The sequence below is a fragment of the Gastrolobium bilobum genome, unplaced genomic scaffold (assembly GCF_033153095.1).
Source record: "Gastrolobium bilobum isolate Gb01-03AN ecotype WA unplaced genomic scaffold, APGP_CSIRO_Gbil_v1 utg36521, whole genome shotgun sequence".
In the NCBI taxonomy this organism is placed as follows: Eukaryota; Viridiplantae; Streptophyta; class Magnoliopsida; order Fabales; family Fabaceae; genus Gastrolobium; species Gastrolobium bilobum.
The window spans coordinates 5,180-30,557 of record NW_026899958.1 but is presented as its reverse complement, the minus strand read 5'-3'; the positions used below and the strand labels follow the sequence as shown (position 1 = coordinate 30,557).

Sequence of the window (25,378 nt, the reverse complement as noted above, 5' to 3'; positions counted from 1 at the left end):
CCTTTCCATGTCCCAACCCCGGAATCCCAAAGCATGAAAAGCTTTCAAATAAGCAATAAATCAATTGGAAGTAACGCAATTGTTTAAGTACCAACTTACTCAACTCAAATCAATTTTTTTTTTACAAGAAAACAAGAGAATTAAGCAAGGACACACGTCCTCTTCATAACGCCAACACACAAGAAACAGACATCAAAATTTAAATTAAAAAAAAAAAAAAAAAAAAAAAAAAGCAAAAAGAAAGAAAATGGTGTGCTTGACATAGAAAACAGAAAATGCAGCTGCCAAATGGGTCTTCTTTCTTCAAGTCCACATCATTGCTACAACAACTAAAACCATCCCAAGTGACATCAACGTTGTTCCACGAATGTTAATCAAACTCACTGCTCCAGATTTATCCTGGTCCTGGTTTGTTTCATCTTGATCTTCTGCTGATGAGTTCTCCTTAGCAGCTTTTGGAGCCTTTGCAAGAGATGGAGCCAAAGCTGGAGCCTTTGTTACAAAAAAATCGAGGGGTAGAAGCACCTTGTCCAAACGATAAATGGCAAGCTTGTTATCCGAGTAAACAACCCCTACAATGGTGGCATTGACCACCCCAGTTGAAATGTTCACACTGTTACCTAATGCATTCACATTCAGTGGCAACCTTGTCGGGTCTTTACCAGCCACTGTTTGAACAGGGTTGCTCAGAGAATCAAAGTTTGTGCTTGATACATACTCGGGTAGAATGTGGAATTGTAATAGCTCTATCTTTTGACCTTCGTTTAAGGAGTTGAGGAACCCTGCTTTAAGGCTTGAAAATGCAGCATCATCTGGGGCAAGGATGGTTAAGCCACCACTCTTGGCTGTTATGAGTTGTGAGTTGATGTTGTTCATAATTTCGGTGGTTTTAAGGAGGCGAATTAGGACTGAGAATATTCTGGCCTTTTTGAGGATTCTGGTGATGTCATCTGGGACAGAATCAGAGGAGTCTGGAGATTGAGGTAATGTTGGAACTAATGGTTTTGGAGATGGTGCTGTGGCCTTTGGGGTAGGGGGAGTTTTTTTGGGGGCTTTTGGGGCTGCAGCAGGAGCAGGTGAAATGGCCAAGGTGGTGGAAGAAAAGAGTAGGAAGAGTGAGAAGGAGAAAAGAGCTACTTGTTTCATCTTCAAGTTGCTTTGGCTTTTGATGTTTTTCTGGAAGAATGTGAATGATTGGAATGCTTCTTGTAATTTGTGTTTGCTGTGTGGGATGTGTGGAGGAGAGGTGTTATATAGAGGGCCAAGGAAATGATAGGTTGGTGAAATGTTATGGTTGTGAAATTTGTAGTTGTGTTAATGTGAAGGTATATCTCATCTGTCATGGAGAATAAGGATCTTTTATCTAATTATTGTTGGCATCTTTGTCTTTAGATGATATGAATTGGGGTAAATATTGAGTTTGGATATGGTGAGATGAGAATGGACATATGAGATACCTCCTGCAACTGTAATGTATATCTGAAAGATGTAATTTAATAACATGGAACAGTAAATAGAGAATGAGCCTTTGATATAGCCAGAGTGTATAAATAAATTCATGCAATTCAGCAATTTTGGGAGTTTGGATTTCTGTAATTGAATTGGAACTCTTCCTACTCCCATTGTGCACTTCCACTTCCAATTCCAATGATATTAGTTGGGAGAAGGTTGATTTTTTTTTTCTCTGGATTAATATCAAATTATATGAATAATATTGCCCTTTAGAAGACTTTAGAATACACTAGGTTCCTGATACATGTTAATAGAAGTAATTCAAGGAGACTTCAAAGCTTTTAATATTTTTTTTTTCATATTGAAACTTTTTAAGATTCAGATATGTTTTGAAGATAAAAAAAAACACATAAAAAGTTCACATTTAAGATTGAACATTCACCTGTCCATAAATAATATAAAGACATCATAATTTTTTTCAAATCACAAATGAAGATATATATATATAGGGGCAGGATTATCTTACACTGGTGTAAGAATAATAAGATTTACACCAAATCTTAACTATTGATTTTCTGCATCTAACGGTTAAGATTTATTAGGTCTTACTCATTAATTAGTTTTTAATTTCCAATAAATCTCAATCGTTAGATGCACAAAATCAACGGTTAAAATTTGGTGTAAGATTTATTATTCTTATACCGGTGTAAGTTGATCCTATCCCATATATATATATATATATATATATATATATATATATATATATATGGGTAAGGATCATTTTACACCAGTGTAAGTTATACTCTTAATCTTGTCCATTGATCTCATTTATATTTAAGGGCTCAAATTTTTTAGTAATGTGAGCCATTGGATACAAGTTGATCAATGGTCAAGATTGAGTGTAAGACTTCTAACTCTTACACCGGTGTAAGAATATCTTGCCCATATATATATATAGGCTTAACATTTCTCAAGCTGCCGAAGATAACTTTATCTCCGGCTACTAAATCATAACAGTACAAAGATGGATCAATGGTGATAAAGGAAGAGAGAGAAAAAAGAAATCATAACCATTCAAAGGTGAATCAATAAATATAAGGAAATAAATAATCAAAACGACGTATAACCGTAGTTTTGGGGTGGCCGGAGATAAACTTATATCAAACAGTTTGAGAAATGTTTTTCCCTTTATATATATATATATATATATATATATATAGAGAGAGAGAGAGAGGAAGGATCCGTTTACAAACTTTTTTTACAAATTTTTGTAAATTACATTATGTACTCCCAGGAGAACATAGTGTAACCTAGTGTTCTTCCGGGAGAACAAGTGTAGTTTGTAAGATTTTGTAAATAAAAAGTTTGTAAATATAACATTCCTTATATATATATATATATATATATGTATATATATATATATATATATATATATAAGATATTCTTACATCGGTGTAAGAATAAGAAGTCTTACATCAAATCTTGGTCATTGATTTGCTTCCATCTAATGGCTCAAATATCTAATAAATTAGAAGCGGTAGATATAAATAATATCAGTAGCTAAGATTAAGAGTGTAATTTACACTGGTGTAAAATGATCCTGACATATATATATATATATATATATATATATATATATATATATATATATATATATATATATGGGTAAAGCATTTCTCCGGCCAATGGAGATAAGTTATCTCGGTGAGCACAAAACGATGTCGTTTTGTGACAGAAATCAATGTATTTTTGTAATTCTAATTTATTGCAGGGTTATATTAGTCTTTATCATTATAATTTTTTGAGTAAATATCATTTTTGGTCCTTAGCAAATTTTACGATGCCCGCTTTAGTACTTAGCAAATAAAAATGCTCATCGTGGTCCTTAAGAAATTCAAAATTGACCCATTTTAGTCCTTTTAAGGGACTAATATGAGTCTTTATTGAATTTATGATGGACCACGATTTCAACTAAATGGGATCCATTTTGAATTTCTTAAGGACCACGATAGGCCTTTTTATTTGCTAGGGACTAAAGCGGGCATCGTGAAATTTGCTGAGGATCAAATATGGTATTTACTCTAATTTTTTAATCTTATAACCCAAAACGATGTCATTTTGGACTCACTGGAGATAACTTTATCTCAGTGACCGGAGAAACTACGTCATTTTGGGTGGGATAAAGAAAGTTTGCGTTCAAAATTAATTGTAGAAAATAAAAATATTATATTGATTTTCACCTTTCTATGGTTATGATCTTTCATATTTAATGTTTTATATTTATTTCAATTTTTGTATGGTTATGATTCCCTATATTTAATGCTTTCACACTATAAAATTACATAGTTTTATATCACTGCACCAATCCTTAGGTGCAGTCACTGTACATCTGCTATATATATATATATATATATATATATATATATATATATATATAAATATATAAGGAAAACATTTTCTCATGTTGCATGGAAATTCAATTCTCTTGTTGTGATCATTCGATCGTGCAAAGCTTTTCTTTTCTTTTTCTTTTTTTAATAAATGTGGGGCCAACCACTAATTGAGTCACAACATAAGAATTCAATTTTCATGCAACATAAAAAAATCAAACCCCTTAGCTTATATTCAATATTTTTTTTTGTACTATGTGTACATAAGTCGTACAAGTTGACATAATAATAACAATCACTAACATCAACATTAAACATGACATTTGAAGATAGTGAACTGACGTTGCAAATTTAAGTGATATGTGGTAAGAAGTTGCCTCACCCCAAGTATATGTATATCTAAGAATCACTGTGTGAAACAGCAGTGTGGCTAAGAATATAGGAATTTGTAATTTTAAACCTTTTTTAGGTAATTTTTTTTGAGAGAAACACAATTTTCAATATTTATTCTCTTTTTCATTTCTTAAAATGAAAGTGTAAGCCTTAAGTATAAATTGAAACATATGTATAGGTTCGCTTTTTTTGCAGTTACTGCAGATAATTTATATGCAGTAAGCTCAATCCCAAAATCTTAAGGTGGTAGGTGAGGGCCTTTTTAATGATTTATATTATTCTCTAACATATTTCAATCCCAAAATAATATTGTTTTGTGAGTAAAAACAGATAAATTATCTGCATTAACTGCATAAATATTTTTCTGTTACATATATGGTTAATAGACGGGTGTACTTTCGAAGAAAAAGTGTAGCCTTAGCCCTTATAATGGTTAATTGAAACATTTATCAACTTCATGACTTATTAACATATGTACATATATTTTATCACACTTTGAAAGGTTGATTTTTCAATAACGGTTATAAAGTCAAATTTAAAAATAAATGGTAAGAATAACAATTGTGAAGAACTCATAATCTATATGGGGCTCGCACTTGACACTTACAAGGCGTTTGGTATGCAGATTATGTTTGGTTACCTTGGAAAGTAACATTGGTGAAAGGAAAATGTCATGTTTGGTAACAAAAAAAGAGCTTGTTTCCCGAGTACCAAGTTATCCCGTTTTTTGCTTTTATATGTTACGCCATGTATAACAAGCAACAGATGATGTCCATTGATAATATGGGATACATTATTGCATGGGGATGTGAAAAAAGTGTCGGTGTAAAGTGGACCTATAAAGACCCTAACTTGTAAATCTTAAAATGAGGTTTAATTTAAGGATTTAAATGTCATAATTAGATTCAGAGCGTGAATTCGAGTATTTTGACTGTAATCATGACTAGGTTATGAACAGTGCGTTCTGTCGGATAATTTGCAGTTATGGGAATTAACCGGTAGAGCTTAAATGAACAAAATGATTTTAGAAACATAATTTGATGATTCTGACGCTCAATATGAGTTCAGAACGAAAAATTGTATAGCCTGCCACTTTTCGTGAAAATCTCGTTAATAGTGTTTTCTATCAGATATTTTGTACTGCTGTTTAAGCAACCGGTAGAGTCCAGGAAATAAATAATTGATGAAATAAGAATAAGTAAGTCCAATATATGCCATACAAGTCAAAATAGGCCCAAGAATGATAAGTTTATAAGTTGTAAGTTTCATAAGAAAACGACGTACAGTTGGTGATTCGCAGTGCATTTCGTCAAAAACGGTGCAGAAACCATACTGTGGATTATGAATATTGTTCCTTAGGAAATAAAAATTAATGTAAATGAGATCAGAAAATTAAAAATATGTCTGTAGCTTTAAGTTAGTTCTGTTTAGTTTAAGTGAAAATACGCGAAAGAAAAACATCCGATAAAAGGCCACATGTTCCTATATAGCCTAGTCACTTAAGTGGATCACTATTCACACAAAAAAATCCTCTCTTCTCTCTCCTCTTGGCCGAGCTTCGTCAATGGAGGGGGCTAGGTTTTGTTGTTTTGTTTTCCTTTGAATTCTCCTTAAATACTCAACCAAATCCTTAGTTCCATTACACAAAATTCATAGGAAATCACCCAAGGAATCCATTCCACCCCTCTATTTGGGCTGATTTCACTTGTGGAGGAAGTTCTTCCTCACCCCCTTTTCATTTTACTATTCATCAAAGAAGGAAAAATGGAGCTTTTGATGGAGTTGTGCTTGGACATTGCTCTTTAGGCTTGAGGCAAGTGATTAGAGGTAATAAACCTCTATTTCCATGGTTTTATTTTGATGATTTAAGTCATGAAATTCATGAGTATGTTTTGGTGGGAAAGCATTGTGTTTAAAATGTAAATTGATGATGAATTCTTGATGTTTTGAATATAGGAATGTGAATTAAGCATTGTAATGTATATTTGAAATTGGAAAAAAATCCCATGGTCTTGTGCTCCTAAGGTTTCGGCCATGTAGGGTTAAAAAGGGTTCATTGTGCAAAAAAAATTAATTACATGGATTATGAAGGTGGTATGTATGTATAAGTTACAAAAATTAAGTGAAGAAAATAAATGGAAAAAGAAAGGAACCCTTGGAAATTCTCTTAGGGATTTCGGCCCTTAGGGTGATTTAGAATGATTTAAGGATAAATTAAGTTACATTTTATTTTGATAAAATGTGAAGTCTCCAATGCATGAAATTGATGAGTTGAAGAAGAGAGATAGTTTGGAAAAATGATGAAAAATACCTTGGTCTCCTTATATGCATGCCACGGCCTTGAAAGAAATGATAGGCCTAAGGATATGTTTAAAATTGCTATATGGAACCTAGGAAACAAGTGAGGTTCTAGGAACTATTGGTTTTGTTAAATTAACTCAATGAAATTCCTAGCCTTCCTAGTTAGGTTTCGGCTATTTAAGGCCTTTGGGGCTTGAGAGCAATAAAAATTGTAATAAAGGTCTAATAGGAGGATTTATAGGAGTATGAGCTTGACTTGTGTATTGGCATAGTGTTGGCAAAAATATAAAGAAACAAAAATAAGCGATAAATGTATGCCTTATGTAAGAATTATGGCATAGGATCATTTTATCAATTTTGTTGTGGATTCTTCTCTAGGTGTGCCTAGGGACTGAAAAGGATTGGAATCTTATTGAAGCTATATAAGTAACTTGTGCCACAAGTAAGCAGATTGGTAAAGCTTCAAGAGGTAACCTCTATGTTTAAGGAGTCTTTTCCCGCTTGAGTGCTCTGCCATAGTTAGTGAACTGTGGTTGGATTGTATGACTGTTTCGATGCTTTGTATAGATGCATTCATATAGAGCTATTGGATAACATGATATGACTTGTTCTGATATGATTTCTATATTGATGGTATGGTACACTGATGTCTTCTTGGGGTTTCCCTGAGATTGATGATGTACGCCTCTGACATGTTCTGGTTCTGCTTGGGGTCCTCCCTTGGGAATGACGGTGCACGCCTCTGATGAGATATGTATATCTGTTTTGTTCTGTTATGATATCTGTTATATGTTGCATTGGTATACTTTGTATCTGACTTTCATGCAGGAGTGAGACAGGGGTATGGAGAATTCTCTATAAACCTGGAGCTTATTGAGATTTGTTATCTCACCCCTCTTTGGGGACATCATTTCAGGTTCTCAGATCCACGGTGAGCCCTCACTAGGCAGGGACGCGACCTGCGGTTGAGGCATTTCGACAGATTGGATTTTGAGTAGCTGTAGGCTACTTCTATTTTGGAGTACAGTGTTGTCATTTAGCATTTCAATATTTTGTGGATCATGATGTTGGATCCTTCATTTTGTATATAGCATGTATATGTTTTGTACATGTCTATCGGTTCGATGCATGTACATTTGGGTATTCAGGCACGTTATATGATTATGCAATATTCAGTTTATGTTTACATATTGGATTGCATGTTGTTAGATTTAGTGGCACGGAGCCAAGTTATGCATGCGCCCATGGATGGGTATATGATTATATTTGGATGTCTGATACTTCTGAATTTATATGTTGTATAAACTGTCTATCAGGAACTATTGAGAATGGGATTGGAAAATCCCCAGTTGTCTGATTTACAGAGGTTACTCTGTTCGATTTTCGTCTTCGCCGAATAAGAATTAATCTAGAAAAAGAAAAAGTTAGCTCGCATTTTCGAAAGTTAAGTCTTTCGCTGTTTCTGTTTGTATCATATGCATGTTAATTGAACCGGCTCGAGACGGGATGTTACAGGACCAAAATAACCTTGTTTGTTGTACTAATTTTGAATGAAAAAGTAAAGGTGGGGTTATTTTTCCTACTACTATTTCACAATCATATTACAGCAAAATTGTTTCCCCGGTTAAAAAAAAAATTTCGTTGTACCAAACGCCCCCTTAGTGATACCAGTAATGCCTTATCAGGTTTTGTTTCAGTTGAAAATTGACACACAAATCGAAAACAGTAAAGGGAAAGGGATGAGAAATTTGACATAGACATTTATCCTGATTTATTTAATGTAGGCTACATCCAGTTTGTCTATACTATATTTACCTCATCGTCATTCGTTACAAGTTACTCACTTTACAAGGAAATATAAATAGAATTTAAAAAACCTTAACAACAGCTATTCATGGACTTAAGCCCAAATTACTATGAAAAAGAAAATTAAGAGCCACAACAGTACCAGGCCTCTACGGGCTCGGGGACGCTGCCCCTTGTACCCTGCCGAGGCAGCTCCCCTAAATCCCTGTCAGCTTCCTAATTGACTTTTTGCTGACCCTGCCAATAAAAATTCTTATCTGAATGTGTGAAGTATAAGTGATACTTAACAGTTTATTGCATCATTGTATTTGAAGTGGAAGCATCACAATTCCAATAATGTGCATCTCACACCCAATTGAATTCTAACTTCTAACTCGTTTTTTCCTGAATCCAATCTAGAGATCAATCACTAGCTCATTTTGTTGGGAATTGGGACAGGAATGCTTTCCTATTCATGGGGTACGGGTAGGGGTGAAACTGGGCCGAGCCGGCCTACAGGGGCCCACGGCTCGGCCTATATCAGGCCATACTTGACCTAGTATAATTTGTATAATAGGCCGGGCTTGGGCCATAGAAAAGCCTTTTTAATAAAAAGGTCGTAGGCCCACTTTCAAAAGGTCGGGCCCATAAGCCTACAGGCCGGCTTATATTGTACTATTTATTTTAAATAAAACAAAATAAAATAAGTATGCCTTGAAGAAAAAATAAAAGATATAAATTTAATCAATTGCAATTATTTATAACTTAATTATATTTGATTATATTTTAATAGAAATCTTACTTTATTTCTTATATAGGAGGAATCAACATCTCAACATGTTTGATTGTGTATATGAATATATTAAAAGATTTTTGAGAAATGTTATACTTACTACAAGCATCATGATGTGTTTGTTGAATTCATGTAGTTATTTTAATTTACATAGTATGGATTTGTTTGTTGGATCTGATGAAATGTATATTATTTAGTTTGAGCATTTTGTTTTTGAAAATGAAGTAAATGCATATTGTATGAGTTTTGTTATGATTCATGATTCTGTTTGGACGTTGAAATTTTTGGTGTAGCAATAGAATTTGAGTACTTTGTAAAGTTGATTCATGGTTCTGCATGGAAGTTAAAAATTAACAGGCTAACGGGCCAAGCCAGACCATTTATTTTTTTATAAACGGGCCAAGCCAAGCTAACAGTTAGACTCATACTAGGCTTGGGCCAGGCCAAATTAAAATTTTTTGACATAGACTTGGGCTTTTCGGAACAAAGCTTGGCCCAGCCCAGCCCACTTTCACCCCTAGGTACGCGGGATAGCACAAATTTTGGCCATATCTAATGAACCTAAATTATGAGCTTATGGAGAACAGTCCTTCTGCTTACAAAGATTTATTAAGACTCACTTGAATATAAAGCGGATCAACAACTCATCTAATGTGCCTCACCTCTTCAAATCAAGACAAATGTCATACATTTTAAAATAACAAACAGAAGCTTTTTATTTATTTAATTAATAAAATTGATGTGTTTTTGTTTCTTTTGAGAGTGATGCAAATATGGAAAACATTATCAACTGATATTATTTTCTAAGTACAAAAAGTAGGATAATGAATCAACAACCACAGCTTTCATGACTAAACTCATATGGAGGATGATTAATTAAGTTAAAATTATAATAAGAACTCTTAATAAATGAAGTGATGATGCAAATAAGAACTCTTTATATATATATATATATATATATATATGATGATGATGATGATGATGATTTTATTCTCAATATTTATTAGGGATTATTTCTCTTGTGTAATAGGAGAAAAATTCTTTAATGTTGAGAGACAAATAAAGTGGGTCTACCAATTTAAAAAAGAAAAAAGAAAGACATATTTTTTAATGTGAGTATATCATAAGAAATTAATCTCATATGAAAGTATGATTTTCCATATTTATTATACCTAAAAATGTTTAGAGCGTCCAAATCACCAAGGCTAGCAAGTTATCTCAAGGCTGCACGAGTATGGCCAGCAGGGGTGAAAGTGGGCTGGGCTGAGCCGAGCTTTGTTCCGAAAAATCCAAGCTTACGTTAAAAAATTTTAATTTGGCCCAGCCCAAGCCTAGTATGAGTCTAACTGTTAGCCTGGTTTGACCCGTTTATGAAAAAAAACAAATGGTCTGGCTTGGCCCGTTAGCCTGTTAATTTTTAACTTCCAAGCAGAACCATGAATCAACTTTACAAAGTACTCAAATTCTGTTGCTACACCAAAAATTCTGTTGCTACACCAAAAGTTATAATTTCAACGTCCAAACAGAATCATGAATCATAACAAAACTAATACAATATGCATTTAAGTCATTTTCAAAAACAAAATGCTCAAATTAAATAACATATATTTCATCAGATCCAACAAACAAATCCATACTATGTAAATTAAAATAACTACATGAATCCAACAAACACATCATGATGTTTGTAGTAAGTATAACCTCTACCAAAAATCTTTTAATATATTTATATACACAATCTAACATATTGAGATGTTGGTTCCTCCTATATAAGAAATAAAATAAGATTTCTATTAAAATATAATCGAATATGATTAAGTTATAAATAATTGCAATTGATTAAATTTATATCTTTCTTTTTTTCAAGGCATACTTACTCTATTTTATTTTATTTTATTTAAAATAAATAATACAATATAGGTCGGCTTGTAGGCTCATAGGTCCGGCCTTTTAAAAGTGGGTCTACGGCCTTTTTATTAAACATGCTTTTTTAAGGCCCGAGTCTGACCTATTATACAAAATATACTAGGCCAGGTCTAGCCTGTTGTAGGCCGAGCCGTAAGCCCATGTAGACCGACCCGACCCAGTTTCATCCCTAATGGCCCATGTCATTCTGCAAGAAAAAAGAGACACCGTAACGACTAATGATACAAGAAAATTGACCGTAAAACTACCACATAACCATGAGTGATTTCATAGGTGTTACATCACTTCAGTTACCACTAACCCAGATCTTCTTGAGGCTTAAAACTCTTATGTAGGTAAGTTGTTCAAATCTTTACCACTGTATTAGAAGCAATAGAAGGTTAAGATTTTGCTACCGAATCTACAAAAATAAAAATAAAAAGATGTTGCTACCTCTATATATATGGTTGCTGAAACGAAAAGAAGTACACTAGTCCCTTACTTATATTTTATCATTTTAGGAACAATAAACATACCCTTTTCTTTTTCTTCTTCTTTTTCTTTACTTTCTCCTCGTTGAATTCCAATATAAAGAGAACCTTAAGGATTTGGATCCTCCAGTTAATCCAAGTATAATTAATTAATTTGAGTTAGTTTGGGGCTATCTTTTGCGGGTCTGATTCCATAGATGCAATTTGGGTGATTCATATATGGAATCACTCATATGAAGATGTTAACTAACTTCAGATTCTATCCTTTCCGCCATTACTGGCTTACAGTGCCCTAGTTGAGGATTATACTTCAAATCCCCATCAGTCATCACTGATGCAGTAACCTCCCCATCACCGCCCTATTGATTATTTTTTATTTTTTCGGATGATTCTTTTTTTCTTTTTTTTCTGATAGATAATCTAGAGGTATTTCCACGTAACCTTCTCATGCCGGTCCTTGAAGTACCGCTCTTAAAGCTAACTCCTCGTTGGAATAGAGAATGTATTACATTGGACCATTGTCACAGAAGGAAGAGCAAGGTTAATCCCCCTTTGAGGGGGAGACAGTTTTTTCTCTGACCTCCAAAAAATTTCAAAAATTTACTTTGGCTAAAATTTAAATCCCTGATCAAAACAAACCCCTGGAAATTGAATTGCTAACTAAACTACCCTTTAAAGTTTTACGGATGATTCTTTAGGTGTTGCTTTTATTAGGGGTTGGCTTTCTTCCTTTGTTTTTTCTATTTACCTTAAACAATTGACATAGGGGTCAATCTTAATGTTCTTTGGACTCGTGACACCTTCCGGGTATTTGGACCATGGTAGATGCAAGTAAGTAATGAACTCCATGCGAGTTTGCTTGTGTTGCTTCAACCATGGGTCTCAATCTACACCGCGTAACACCGGATCTCTATATAAATTCTGAGGCCTGTTTTAACAAGTAGATGTATGCAATGTTTGTATTTTTGGATTTCTATGTGAAAAAGACTTCCCACCACAAGTTATACTGTCCATAGGAACTTTCAAACTTCTCATGCAATAAGAGAAGTGAAAGCCCGTATTACAAAAAAATGTATGTATTACAAAAAAAAAAAAAAGAGAAGTGAAAGCCCTTCTTTTATTTATTTTTTGGGGAGGGGGTGGCCTTATTTAAAGCATGGCAGATCCAAAAAAAATTCTTTATGTCCGCACATTTAGTAGGGGGGGTTCGGGGGAAGCGCCCCCGAAATATTTTTTTGTAAATAAAGTTTAAATTAACGCTTGAACCGCTCATAATCTAGTTACTTCCATAACAAAGGATGAAGAAATTATGGGAGTGGGTACGTGACACGGGTGGAAGAATAAGTTTTCTCTCTACTCAATTTGTCTTGCTACATTGTTTTAATCATCTCTGTACATTGCTACGTTGCTAACTAATATAAGAATAAATATCTTTTTTGGTCCCTAAGAAAAACTCCACTCCCCACTTTAGTCCATTATAAAAAAAATAGTCACTTGGTCCCTATGAAATTTAAAGTGGACTCATTTTAGTCTTTTTGAGGGACTAATGCAGGTCTTTTTTGAATTTGTGAAGGATCACAATTTTAACTAAATTGATCCACTTTGAATTTTTTAAGGACCTCCTCGAGACTAATTTTTGATAAGGGACTAAAGTGGGAACTATATTTTTTGTTAGGAACTTAAAATGATATTTACTCTTAATATAAACATTAAACCAAAAGACAAATAAAGATCTACATAGCTACAAAAAAAAAAATCCAAAATCTTATGTACGCACTTGCTGAGATAAGTGCCCACCTAGGTTCCCCAGTGATTCGAAGTGTATAACCAAAAATATATTTGTAGTTATCATGTCTCCATTCAATATTTATGATCCCTTATTCTTCCTTACAACAACCAAAATTACCTTTAATATGATTATTCTGTTAATGGATAAGACTGTTCAAGAAAAAAAATGAAAATCTTATTTTAATAAGGTTTAATTGGAAGAAACATCTAAATTTGTTTTGTGAATGTAAGACTTATAAAGGACTAATTAACTTGATATAAAGTTTGTAAATTTAGGGACTAATTGTACATATTTAAATTCAAGAGCTAAACTATAACTAATTTTTTTTCAAAACACTAAATTGATAATTTATTTATTTATTTATGGCAGGGATGTTATTCCACATAATATAGTTAGCATTGTTTTTATATTTTTCTAAAGCTATACGTAACGTCATAGTTTATTCTTTCACAGTAAGATGACTAACTATATTTTTCTTTACTTAATCTTATTATTGATTGTTTTTTTAAATAACCCAACTTATAACAACTAGAAGAAATTTCGATTTCAAATATTAACAAGATATTTTTCTGCAACATGACCAACAAAATAAATGTAACTATCAAATTATTGCTTACACCTAATTTTTGGAGAATCACATAGCTAGGCCTAACATAACTACATCTAATTCTGTTTAATTTACCTCATGATTGAGCTTATATTATTTATAATTCAGCCACCTTTTTCTGGATTTGCACAATTAAGTTTTTGTAAAGAGTTGCTATATTCTCTTCAATATTCCTCTTAACATCATGCTAATTATTTTAAGTATATAATGTTAAACAAATAATAGAAGTACTTAACATCTTAAAAAAAAAAAAATACACATTTTTAATATATATTTTTTGTAGAGAGTTAACTGGTAATGGTAGAATAAAAGTAAACAAAACTTGTGCCATCTTTCTATTAAAAGTTCTTTGATTGCAACTTGTAGTACACAAAATTCTCATACGTAATTCACAAGATATGAAGGCTTCATAAATCCAATTTAATTTTCACCCCAGAAAGACTTATCCATAAGAGAAGAAAAAGAAAAAGAAAAAAGAAAAAAGGAAAGAAAGGAAAATAAGACAATTATTGAAAAGCACTGCAAGTCTGCAAAATGTGGATCCATTTCTTCCCCTTCAATCTTACCCTACTTGGCAGCTTCATCTTCTTCAAACTTTCATCATCATCATCATGAAAATGCTGCTACTACAACTGTAGCAACTGCAATGGGAACCCACATCAACTGCATCTGTTTCACACTCATTACAGCTGCAGAGTCATCATCTGCTGCAGCTTCAGGACCCTCTGCAGATTTCTTCTTAGAAGCCTTAGGTTTTGCAGGTGCAGGAGCTGGTGCAGGAGGCTTAGCAACGAAGAAGTCACGAGGAAGAAGCACCTTGTCCACTTGATAAACAGCTAGCTGGTGATCAGTGTATACAGTACCACCAAGTGTAGTGTTAACAATACCCGTTGTCATGTTCACTTGGTTTCCTGAACTGGTTATGTTCAGTGCCAACCTATCAGGGTTTTCACCAGCTTGTGTTCTCACTGGGTTGCTCAAGGTATCAAAGTTTGATGTGGAAACATATGTGGGTAGCAAGTGGAATTGGATGAGCTCGTTCTTTTGCTGATCATTAAGGGAATTGAGGAAGCCAGGTTTGAGGCTTGAGAAGGCATTGTCATTTGGTGCAAATAAGGTTAAACCACCGTTTGAGTTCAAGAGTTGGGCGTTGATCTGTGTGGCAACTTGGGTTGTCTGCAGAAGACGGATTAGAGTGGTGAAACCTCCAGCTTTTTTGAGGATTCTTATGATGTCTGTCGGGGGTGATGAAGGTGTTGGGGCAGGGGCAGCAGCAGGTGACTGGGCTAATGTGGTGGTGGAATAGCAAAAGATCATTAGAAGAAGTGGGAGAGAGAAGAATGAGTGCTTCATCATCACCATCTTTTGTTTCTGTTGATTGAGATTCAGTGGGGATGGTGGTGGTGAGAAAGGAGTGGAAAATGAAAGAGTGATCCTTGTGGTGTGTGGTTGATGTGGGAGTGATATGGAGGGAGGGAAATATATGGAAACCCCAAAGGGGGTTTTCTTAAAATTAGGTGGAATGTTTATGTAGAAACTTCAGTTGTTAGGATATCTGCTTCTGTATTATTGAAAGGTGGTGTGTCAATGGAAATGCATTACTGTATTAGCCAGTTGGATTGCTTGGTAAGGCAGGAAAAATAGTGAGATCTAAGTGGGTCAAAAAAAGATGAGTACGATTGCGTAACATTCACTTGCAAGTTGTAATTCTTCAGAAGTAGCAAAACAAGAGCTTTGCCACTATCTTAAGTAACAATTCCCTAATTGACTTTTGCAAGACGATATAGAAAGATGTTTGATGATACATTAATTTTGAGTGAGTAACGTGAGTAGGTTTACCTGGATCAATCCCGGGGATGTCAGCCTCTGACCTACGATGCATTGCTAGTGCTACTTTTCACCAACGTGTTTGATTATAACGTTTGCTGGGGAAGAACGACGGTTTAACAAATGATTGCATGTACTAGTTTGAGCCGAGAGAAAATTCTCTCTTTGTCTAGTTTCTATAAAGAAGATTGTTACCATAAATTTTTATCAGATGATATCCTTTTCAATAAGAATGTTGAATGAATGCAATTCCGTGCAAAATGGACGATGGCTATTTTAAATCTGAGTTCAAAGTTTTTTTACTTTTGTCGCACTTGATATTCAAAATCATATATTATGGGGCTCCTACGTGTATACATAGCCATCGAGCACCGAAATTAATATAGGATACGAAATATGACACGCTGACACATTAATTCTAAAAAATATTATATTCCGACGTGTTGGGACACATTTTGATATTAAATAATATTTTTAATATATATAATATAATTTATATTTAATACATATAATAGTCCATAATAAGTCATATAATCAATCAAGTAATCAAATTTTATAACATAAATATAAACAAAAATAATTTTTCGTACCTTTTTAAAATTTTTCAAGTCAAATTTCATAACAGAAAAAAAAAATTGATTTATAAATTATGTTTTTATGTTTAGTTAATAAAATAAAATTCAGTTCTAAAAAAACAAAAAACATGTCGGATACGTGTCGGAGCGTTGACCGCGTGTAGAAAAAAATTGACTGCGTGTCAAAAAAGCATGTCAGAACGTGTCAAAGCATTGACCACGTGTCTTAAAATGTTGACCGCGTATCGGACAAGTGTCGGTTTCCGACACATGTCCGACACTAATTTTTTTTAAAAAATCGCATGTCCGTGCATCGCAGGAAACACCAACGAATTTAAGAGTTTGAATATATTTTAAAATTACCAGCAGATATGATTCCTAAAACTAACACGACAGATACTTGCTTCAACCAGATCTTTCACAGTATCGACTATTCTGCTGTGGTAACTCATTCACATATAATTATTTGATCATCTCCATGGCTTGCAAGAGCTGTTGAGAGGTCCACTTCAAGTTGTAGTTGCTCTGCATTCTGGATTTCGGATAGAAATAACCATCACTATTGACATTTAAAAATCTCACAATCTAGACCACAGTCTCCATTGCCCTTGTTGATATATAAAATCATTAATGTAACCTCACCCAAAAGCTTAAACTTTTAGGATGAATTAATTCTTTACATGATATCAGAGCCTCGTGTCCCGGATTAGATCCTCGTCACCCCCCACTTTCTTTCAAGTGAAATTTCTTTGTTCGCACAGATAGGTAGACATGTGCATTGTCCATCCTTCAAGCCCAGTGGACTCTCGTATGAAGAGGCGTATTAAGATATATAAAATCAATAATGTAACCTCACTCAACAACTTAAATTTTTAGGTTGAATTGGTTCTTTAGATAACTTTTTTTGGCTGCCGGTGGAATGTCAACGTAGCTTTGATTGCAGGCTCAATATGAGCCAATACTTCAGATAGAAACATATAAATGAGAGTTCACAGGGATTCCATCTAAATTTAGATAAAACCGGTTCAGTCACAGGGTTTCTGCATGTTACATGGGAATCAATTTTGTCGTTCTTTAGAATGCCTAGAATGGTGGTTCAGAAGAGTGCTGAGTTTTCAAGTTATGAAGAGGGTGGGTTTGCTTTCTGAGTCTTTCTTCCTCCTTGAATAGAGGAAGTCATATCTAGGTAGACCACTTTTCTGATTTATCAACGAATATGAAATTTTCACAGACCAAAAAACACAAGTTAAAAAAAAATGTATTTTCATCTTCTTGTGATACATAAAGGGAAAATGAGCTTTCCAATGCTGGAAAATTGACGGTTCCAAACAAAGGATTATGATCTACTCATTTCTAGAGGAATCTGAAACTCAAATGAGTTTGAAGCCATTAAAATTTGGCTGAACCAACTAACAGATTATGCTTCAGATCTGCATCTTCTGTACTTCCTGGCGTTATCAAATGCTGTTCAAGAGCTACAAATAGAATTTGCTTAACTCAAAAAATGACACCTGAAAGAAGCTGCAGCTTGCAATGGGCCTTTCTAAGTGCATGCAGCATGAAGTGAGAAGGCTTATAAAACATGGAAGATGTGAAAGTGTTTCTACATGATTGCAGCATCATATCTTGGCATCCTAATCCAAACATTTAGCAACACCTTCCTAAGCAACCTCCTCTAGAAGACAACTGTACTAATACCTGCTAAAGCTGTACAGTGTACACCTGGTGGAGAATACTGGTTTATGCCCACGACGCATGCAGCACATACAAACATGCCAAATGCCAATTTCGGAAAGGGAAAGAAAGTCATATATTTTATTCCATGCTCAAATGTAGTTTCTTACTGTGACCCTCAAAATGACCATATAGCCATCCAAAGCACCAAGCAAATATTTATGACCAAGATACAAATATTAGGCAGAAGAAAGGAATGTATAGCATCAAAAAAAGCAATTTAACTCATTTTTAAATTAGTGGAAACCAAAAAATTAATGCTATGTCTTTTTTTTTTTTTTTAAACAAAAATTAATGCTATGTCTGAATGGGAGAATTTAGGAGAGGGACAAGAGAGGGGGGAAGTCACCAAAACCACAGTTTTCCAGTTTTTAAGGAGGGGAAAGGAGTGAGGAACCGAGCAAGTGAAAAAGGGGAACCAGCTGAACCAGGAGAAGGGTCACTAAAACCACTTCTTCCTACTCCTTCCCCCCTCAAAGCCTTTGAACTGGCAGGGTGGGCAGGAGCAATGGGAAAGGGTTTTTGAAATTAAATAAGGGGGAGTAACTCTCATTACCTCTAATTTAACTTTAACTCTCAAGCAAGGGGAAGAAGGTTTCCCTCCTTTTCTTTCCTTAAACATCCAAAGGAAGGGATACTCCTCCTCCATCCCATTACTTCCTTTCCCTTCCATTCCACTCTCTTCCCCTCCACAGAAAAGTATCCAAACATAGCTTAAGCATTGGTTCCATCCTGTACTTAGTAAATCAATGAATGCTTTCTATCTTTACATCAGCAAATTAACCACAGATATGTTACAAGATTTTCAAAATAAGAAGCAATATAACAGTTGCAGCATGCTACCAAAGCAAAGCCAAGCATTAAGTATGCATAGTTACTGGGGAAAAAAAAATCTAGCCATATGTGAATGGGACTTTTAAAGAGAAGGGAGAAAATAAATACACTATGGAAATGTAAAGCAGTGCATCACTCACCATGATACATGTTTCCATAACAAAATTAAATATGTATAAGCTTAGATTCTCCACTAGCATTGCTTTAAATTTTCTAACCTCATCCATTCTCTCCTGAATTTCTCTCTCTTAATGCATCCTCAGCTTTCACAGTCTCAGGAACAAGCAGTACATTACTCACCATGATACAAGTTTCCATAACAAAATTTGACAAGATTAAAAATGTATAAACTTAGATTCTCCACTAGCATTGCTTTATTTTCTAATCTCCTCCATTCCCTCCTGAATTTCTCTCTCTTAATGCATCCTCAGCTTTCATTTTCTCAGGAACAAAATCTGGACAAGCAAAAGCAATGTAGACAACCTTGTAATTGGAATAAGGTGAATACAGGAAACGGTAAACTTAAAATATTCCAATAGGAATTGGATACCATTTCAACAGGGATAAGAAATTACCTGAAAGAAAGTCATATCTCCTCTGCTTACTAACAACATATGCTGAAATGAAAAGCAGGTGTGTAGTCAAGTAATTGGAAAGCATTTAATGGTCTCAATGAACAAGCAAGCATACACACAAACATGGACAAGTATCAAATCCAATGGACATAAAAAGTAGTACATCTACAACCCATATAGGCCCTACGTACATATAAAATCTTATGGTGGTTAATATTTTACATTTTAACACTGCCAACCATTACAATCGAGTTCTTGAAGTCACCCTCCCTCTCACTTTTGCTCTTATTGAAAGAGATTGAAGTAAGAAACTAATGAAACCAAAGGCTTGGAGTGAATCAAAAGTTGGTGCCAAATTAATGGGTTAGATTAGTGACTTTTCTCTGGAATCTTGCTGTTTTTCTTTTCAGGATAAATGTTTCCTTCATATTGCGTGGGGAAAGAGAAGGCAATCTTCGCAATAGCTTGGAAGGACAGTAATTCTAAAATCGAGCAATGGCAGACATTAGAAAATAATTTACCCTTCCCTTCGCTATTCCTTGGCACTGATGAAGTTGAACAATTTGTACCATACATCTATACCATTTAAGCCTAGCTTAATATTAGTTTAATCTTAATCACAAACATAAATTGATTAGTTTATCTTTTTACATGAAAATCAAAATATAGGTTTCCTAAACCAAGTGATGGTCCTGAATGCATTGTTGTGGCCAAATGTAGCATCCCGCATTTACAAGTTGGGTGTGTGCAGAATTTGGAGAGAGGGTTGATGATATTCATAACTCATAAGTGAATGGGTTGATAACTATTCGGAAATGAATATGAGAAATGGTTCAAGAAGAGAGATTTACCTAAATGTTTCTTAATTCACATAAATTGGAGAGATATTCAATACTTACTATTATTAGAATTCTAGGTTATGAATAGCGCTGCTATATCTTACAATCTCGCTACACAAAGTTATCAAATGCACTACTTTTGCAGGCTATAGCACTACTGTAGCGAGCAGTGGCTACCGTCTGCTATTGGTTGTGCCGTCATGTTACAATTCACGGTAGCGGTTGTAACAGCGGCTATTGCAGCCAAATTGTGATGCAATAGTGTCGCTATAGAGGAGTGTAAGATTCCATTTTTGCCCTCAATTTAAAGTCCCAAATATCATATTTTAAGGGTTAAATGGTCTTTTAACCCCATCTTTAATCTTAAGTATGAACATCTCAACGCACTCTCTCACTTTGCGACAACCCTAGCAACCAATGACTAGCTTCCACTTTCATTTCCGACGATTCTCTCAGTTCCAGACCTTCAGGTCCTCTTTGATCTTCAACCCCATTTTTCAATATGCTAATTTTTTTCTAGTTCTCTTCTTTCCTTTTTTTTCTCCCCTTGATTTATTCTCTCTCTTTTTTCTGCCATATTTGTTAATACTACTCCTTTGTGAACTCCTTAGGATATTTGTACAAATGATGATATTTTCTCACGAAGAACTTGTACAATAATTAATGTATTCCAGTGTACAAATATTTTACAATTAGTTAACTCCTAATGAAGATAATTAGTTAATACTACTCTTAAGATACTTTATAATTAATTAGCACTATAACAATTCGGGGGTCGGCTTTTACCCCCATTTGATAACTATGGCGCTACAAATGCATGTAGCAGCACCTAGGTGGTATTTCTGCTATGCATAATCGCTGCAATTGCAGCCCAAATCACAGTGCTATATTTTCATATTTGCTCATGTGTAACCCTTTTCCCGTGCACATATTATGGTGGGTATAATTGACCTTTTACCCTTTTTCCCGATAATATTGGAACCCTATGTCTCAACTCCCCTCTCTCTTCCCACTCTCCACTCCTGCCTCTCTTCACTCATTTTTGGCTCACTTTCCAACAAGCCCATCAGCAAGGCTCAGCTTTCTGACGGTTCTTCAGGAAGCTCCTTGAAGCAAGGCTCAGTTTTCCAGCAAGCTTGCTTTGACTCTGTTGCAGCAAGGTTCCTTGCCTCTGTTTTATCTCGACCCACTCCAGTATTTTATCCTCTGCTTTGAGGCTTTCCAGCAACAAATTTCTTGCTCTAATAATCAGAACACCCTCTTTCAGAATAGATTTCTAGCTCTCTGCCTCTCTTTTTAATTCAGATTTCCAGCAAGACTCCAATATTTTCTTGCTTTCTGTTCAGCTCCAGTATTTTCTAACACACGTGTCAGAACTTCATTGTATCGGCTATAATGCTATAGCATTTTTTGGGTCAATCACTATGCGCCACAGCCGGCGAATGGTAACTTGTTAGATTTGATTTGGGATAGCTTCTAGAATGTGAGTTTCACTGTACCAGGACGAGACCAGTATGATATTCCTTTCTTAAAGGCTACAGTCCTTTCAAAGGCTCATTTCACCCATCCATTATCCACCTCAAAAAGTGTAACCATTAAATGACTTGGGAATTCTAGTCAAGCAGTTATCTTCAAAGTACATATAAAAAAAGGTACAAATCATAATTATAATCCTAATAACTTACAAGCCTTCAACTTTCAACCAATATTAAGCAAAAAAATAAATTAACCCTTGAGTTCCCAAACTAGAGATATAATTTATAAATGTAAACGGAGGATAAATAATCAGTTACAAATTTTATTTACTCCAATCATGAAGAAGGCCTTCAAATAACCCTAATTTCATTACAGCAAATAGTGGATCCAGTTGCCAATATAACCTAGTTTCGAACTTCATTGAACTCACACACTAATCAAAAATTCAAACGTATTATACAAGAAGGCATTCACATACTTCACTAACATCATACCAAAAAAACAGCATACTTAGCAGCTAGTGCAAGTATAGTTAAAAAAAAAACTTCGGATAGAGAATGAGAGAGACATTACATAGGTGCTTGTAATTGAGAGATTTCTTACGGTCCTGAACAGAACAAGCATAAGCGTCCTGAGTGAATTGTTCAAGGAACTTCTCCTGCAAGGGAAAAGCAAATGCTGAAGAAGAAAAGAAAAGGAAAAAGTGAAATAGAAACTGAAAATGCCGTGAATAGAAAAATCACCGCAGCTTTGTTGATGGCCAATATAGCTTCCTGAGAAACACGCAAATCAGGATCTTCGCCCTTAATCATCGTCCTTATACGATTCATCGGAAACACGTTCGTTTTCGCGTCTTCTTCTCCGCCTTCGACTTCGCCTACCTCTTCCTCTTCGTGCTCGCGTTGCTTTCCTTTTGATTTCTTAGGCTTCGTACCACTAGTTCTTCCATTGGAAACAACGGTCTTGTCTTCTTCAGCTTCTTGCTGCTCTGGTCGTTTCGAATTTCCATTGCTGAGCTTGAGTTTCTTATTCTTCTTCTTCTTTTCGTTCTCCTTCTCTGAGTCTCTATTCTTTTTCGTTTTACTACCAATTGAAGAGGTTTCTCGGTTTTTGGTTTTATTCTTTTCTGATTTCGAATTGATGGAGGAAGCCATTGAAGAAGCACTTACCCTCCAACTCTCAGGTTCAGACTCTCACATAAACAAACACATAGGTTTTCACTTTTCACCTTCTCCGAGAAGCGGGTCTCGTAGACGAAGCGTTACAGGCGAATTACCTACCGCTTAATTCGGGCCAGAAGATTGGGCCCGTCCGTTTATGGTACTGGGCCTCTTCACTGCCATGTCAATAAAATGGGCCTGTTGTTGGACTGTTGCTGCTTAAACTTTTTTTAATCACGGAAGATCGAAGACTCTTTGATATATTTTGGTCAATTATTGATAATTCAATACGAAATAAAATAAGTGCACATATCTTTCGGTCACAAGATATGATCTTGTTTTCTATCACATTAATTAAGTGTTTATCTTTCCGTTACAAGATACGTACTTTTGCGTAAACCTTCCACTTTCATCGTTATTGCCCGCTAAAATTTTAAATTTGATGATTATCTTGTTTGGTGGACAGGATAGGATATGATACAAGGGTAAGATATAATATGAGGCTGATAAGGATAAGAAATAATATGAGGCTGACAAGCCTATATCATGTTTTGTGTTTAATGAACACCTAATTAGCAATCTGATAAGATTATGAGAAGGAGAAATGAGGAAAAAAAATATATATAATGCAATAAATACAAATACATTGGGTACGTGGGGATATATTGGGTATCCAATATTGATATCCTATCCTATTGAATCCTAACTCAGCTCCCTCATAGGATAAGAAATCATGTATTGGATAAGATAAAATGAGACAATAGGATAAGCTAATCATATTCTATTGACCCACCAAACAAGAGATAAAAGTAGACTATGATAAGTTATCATATCCTATCTTCTTTATCAGGTGCTCCGAACATGCCCTTAATTTATAACTCAACCGAAATAGCCTGTTTAGTACCTATTTTTTTCAAGCTAAAATCTACTTTTATATTAAAGTTAAAAAAAACTTTAAAAATAAATATATAAGTTGTTTGATGATTATATAAAAATTTTAGTTTAATAGTTGGGAAAAGTGTTTGTCCTTTTAAATGATACAATTTATATTATTTCACTCTCATAAAGAGGTGGGACTCACACCTTTATATTTTTTGTCTACTCTCTCTTCCTTTATTTATCTCTTTCTCTCACTTAAAATGTCACAATTTTACATCCTTTAAAATAATACACATTTTTCCAAAAGTTATTTATTTCAAAAAAAGCTGATATAATTTATAAAAAAAACTCTTTGAAGAAGCTTCTAACTTTTGGTTTTTTTTTATTATAAGAACTTTTGTAAAAATTTGTTTGCCTGACTTTTACTTATAATAGAATCTGAAAATGAAGATTGGTAAGTTATGGAAATTGTTTGGTGAGACAGAGACGTGGATATTGCCAAACATCGATTATGTATTGTTCGATTTGGATCTTATTGGTGTTACTGATGCCATTTTGCTGATTCTTTCCTCATTTTAATTTTATAACATTCTTTGCTCTCTCCTTTACAAATTAATAATGCGACATAAAACACCAATTGTGGAGCTTTTTCTCCCACCAATGGAAAAAGTACAAAAAACAAATAGTTTTTTTGGTATTTGTCCAAGCGGGGGCTAACTTTGCATATATGGAGCAATTTTAGGTGGAATCATGTGGTAGCTAACAATGAATTTTCTGGTCGTTTAGGTTCAATTTATGGCGGTGAATGTGACATTAAGAGTGGTTGTGAATGGTTCACTACCAAGCTTCATTTGGAATGGACGAGTGTCCAATATGCGTTGCTATCATTCAGTATCATGCTCCCCACTTTCGTTTTGGTCAAAGTAAGTGAGGTATATATGTGCATGGTGTCTATTGATTACGAGACCCATTCTCATGAAGGAATAATTGGATAGGGGGAAGGGTAGAAAATCATTGTGATTTGGATGTTAATTAATCATTGTAGTTTACCAGTAGTCCAGTACAAAAGCATAAGCGTGCGGAATAGTTGAATCTTCTCGCTCCAAACAGCTCCGGAAGCGGGGGTGGATCTAGAAAAAGGATAAGGAGTTCGTCTCTCCTTAAATTTTAATTTTTTTTATTATTTTATATATGAATATTGATTCTCTTGCAATAGGAGAAAAACAACTTCTTTTATATATAAAATGATCTTTTTTAATAATAATAGACTATTAGTACTTATAGTTAGCCTCTTCCTCAAAAATAATTTTTTTTTTTTTTGGAAATTAACATGAAAACAAAAACAAAAACTAGCTACAAACTCTGGGTCACCCTACTCCTATAGAGTCATAGAATAGTATGCCAAGGCACACTTGTGGAGAATCAACAAATACTTGAGTCTGCCAATTAAACTCATAAGAATAGGAGGCAAGCCAATTAGCCACGCTGTTTCCTTCACGATGAATATGAGAGATGTGCATGTTGGACGTTTAGCAAGTGCACTAGTCGTACAAGTAATAAAATGATGAGTACA

At 34.5% G+C, this 25,378-nt stretch overlaps 3 protein-coding genes across 3 annotated transcripts; all 3 read right to left on the bottom strand.

Annotated features, from left to right (window-relative positions):
- Positions 1-303: 303 nt before the first annotated feature.
- LOC133294387 (fasciclin-like arabinogalactan protein 12) lies at positions 304-1,146 on the bottom strand. The gene has a single exon (XM_061493039.1). The coding sequence runs from the start codon at positions 1,144-1,146 to the stop codon at positions 304-306; it is 843 nt and encodes a 280-aa protein (XP_061349023.1).
- A 13,090-nt stretch (positions 1,147-14,236) lies between these two features.
- Positions 14,237-15,364, bottom strand: LOC133294379 (fasciclin-like arabinogalactan protein 12). Its single transcript, XM_061493031.1, has one exon. It carries the CDS (start codon positions 15,266-15,268, stop codon positions 14,516-14,518), a length of 753 nt encoding a protein of 250 aa, XP_061349015.1. The 5' UTR covers positions 15,269-15,364; the 3' UTR covers positions 14,237-14,515.
- A 3,585-nt stretch (positions 15,365-18,949) lies between these two features.
- On the bottom strand, positions 18,950-23,004 carry LOC133294386 (DNA polymerase II subunit B3-1). The gene is made up of 4 exons (XM_061493038.1): positions 22,510-23,004; positions 22,340-22,424; positions 19,452-19,493; positions 18,950-19,331 (listed from the first exon to the last, which is right to left on the bottom strand). The coding sequence occupies exons 1-4, from the start codon at positions 22,918-22,920 to the stop codon at positions 19,258-19,260; spliced, it is 612 nt and encodes a 203-aa protein (XP_061349022.1). The 5' UTR covers positions 22,921-23,004; the 3' UTR covers positions 18,950-19,257.
- Positions 23,005-25,378: the final 2,374 nt, after the last annotated feature.

Excerpts from the sequence above, each read along its gene's own strand:
- LOC133294387 (XM_061493039.1), bottom strand. The coding sequence starts at position 1,146 with ATGAAACAAGTAGCTCTTTTCTCCTTCTCACTCTTCCTACTCTTTTCT.
- LOC133294379 (XM_061493031.1), bottom strand. The coding sequence starts at position 15,268 with ATGGTGATGATGAAGCACTCATTCTTCTCTCTCCCACTTCTTCTAATG.
- LOC133294386 (XM_061493038.1), bottom strand. The coding sequence starts at position 22,920 with ATGGCTTCCTCCATCAATTCGAAATCAGAAAAGAATAAAACCAAAAAC. Across the intron at positions 22,425-22,509 it reads TGGCCATCAACAAAGCTGCG|GAGAAGTTCCTTGAACAATT; the intron begins GTGATTTTTCTA and ends TTTCCCTTGCAG. Across the intron at positions 19,494-22,339 it reads TCTCAATTACAAGCACCTAT|CATATGTTGTTAGTAAGCAG; the intron begins GTAATGTCTCTC and ends TTTTCATTTCAG.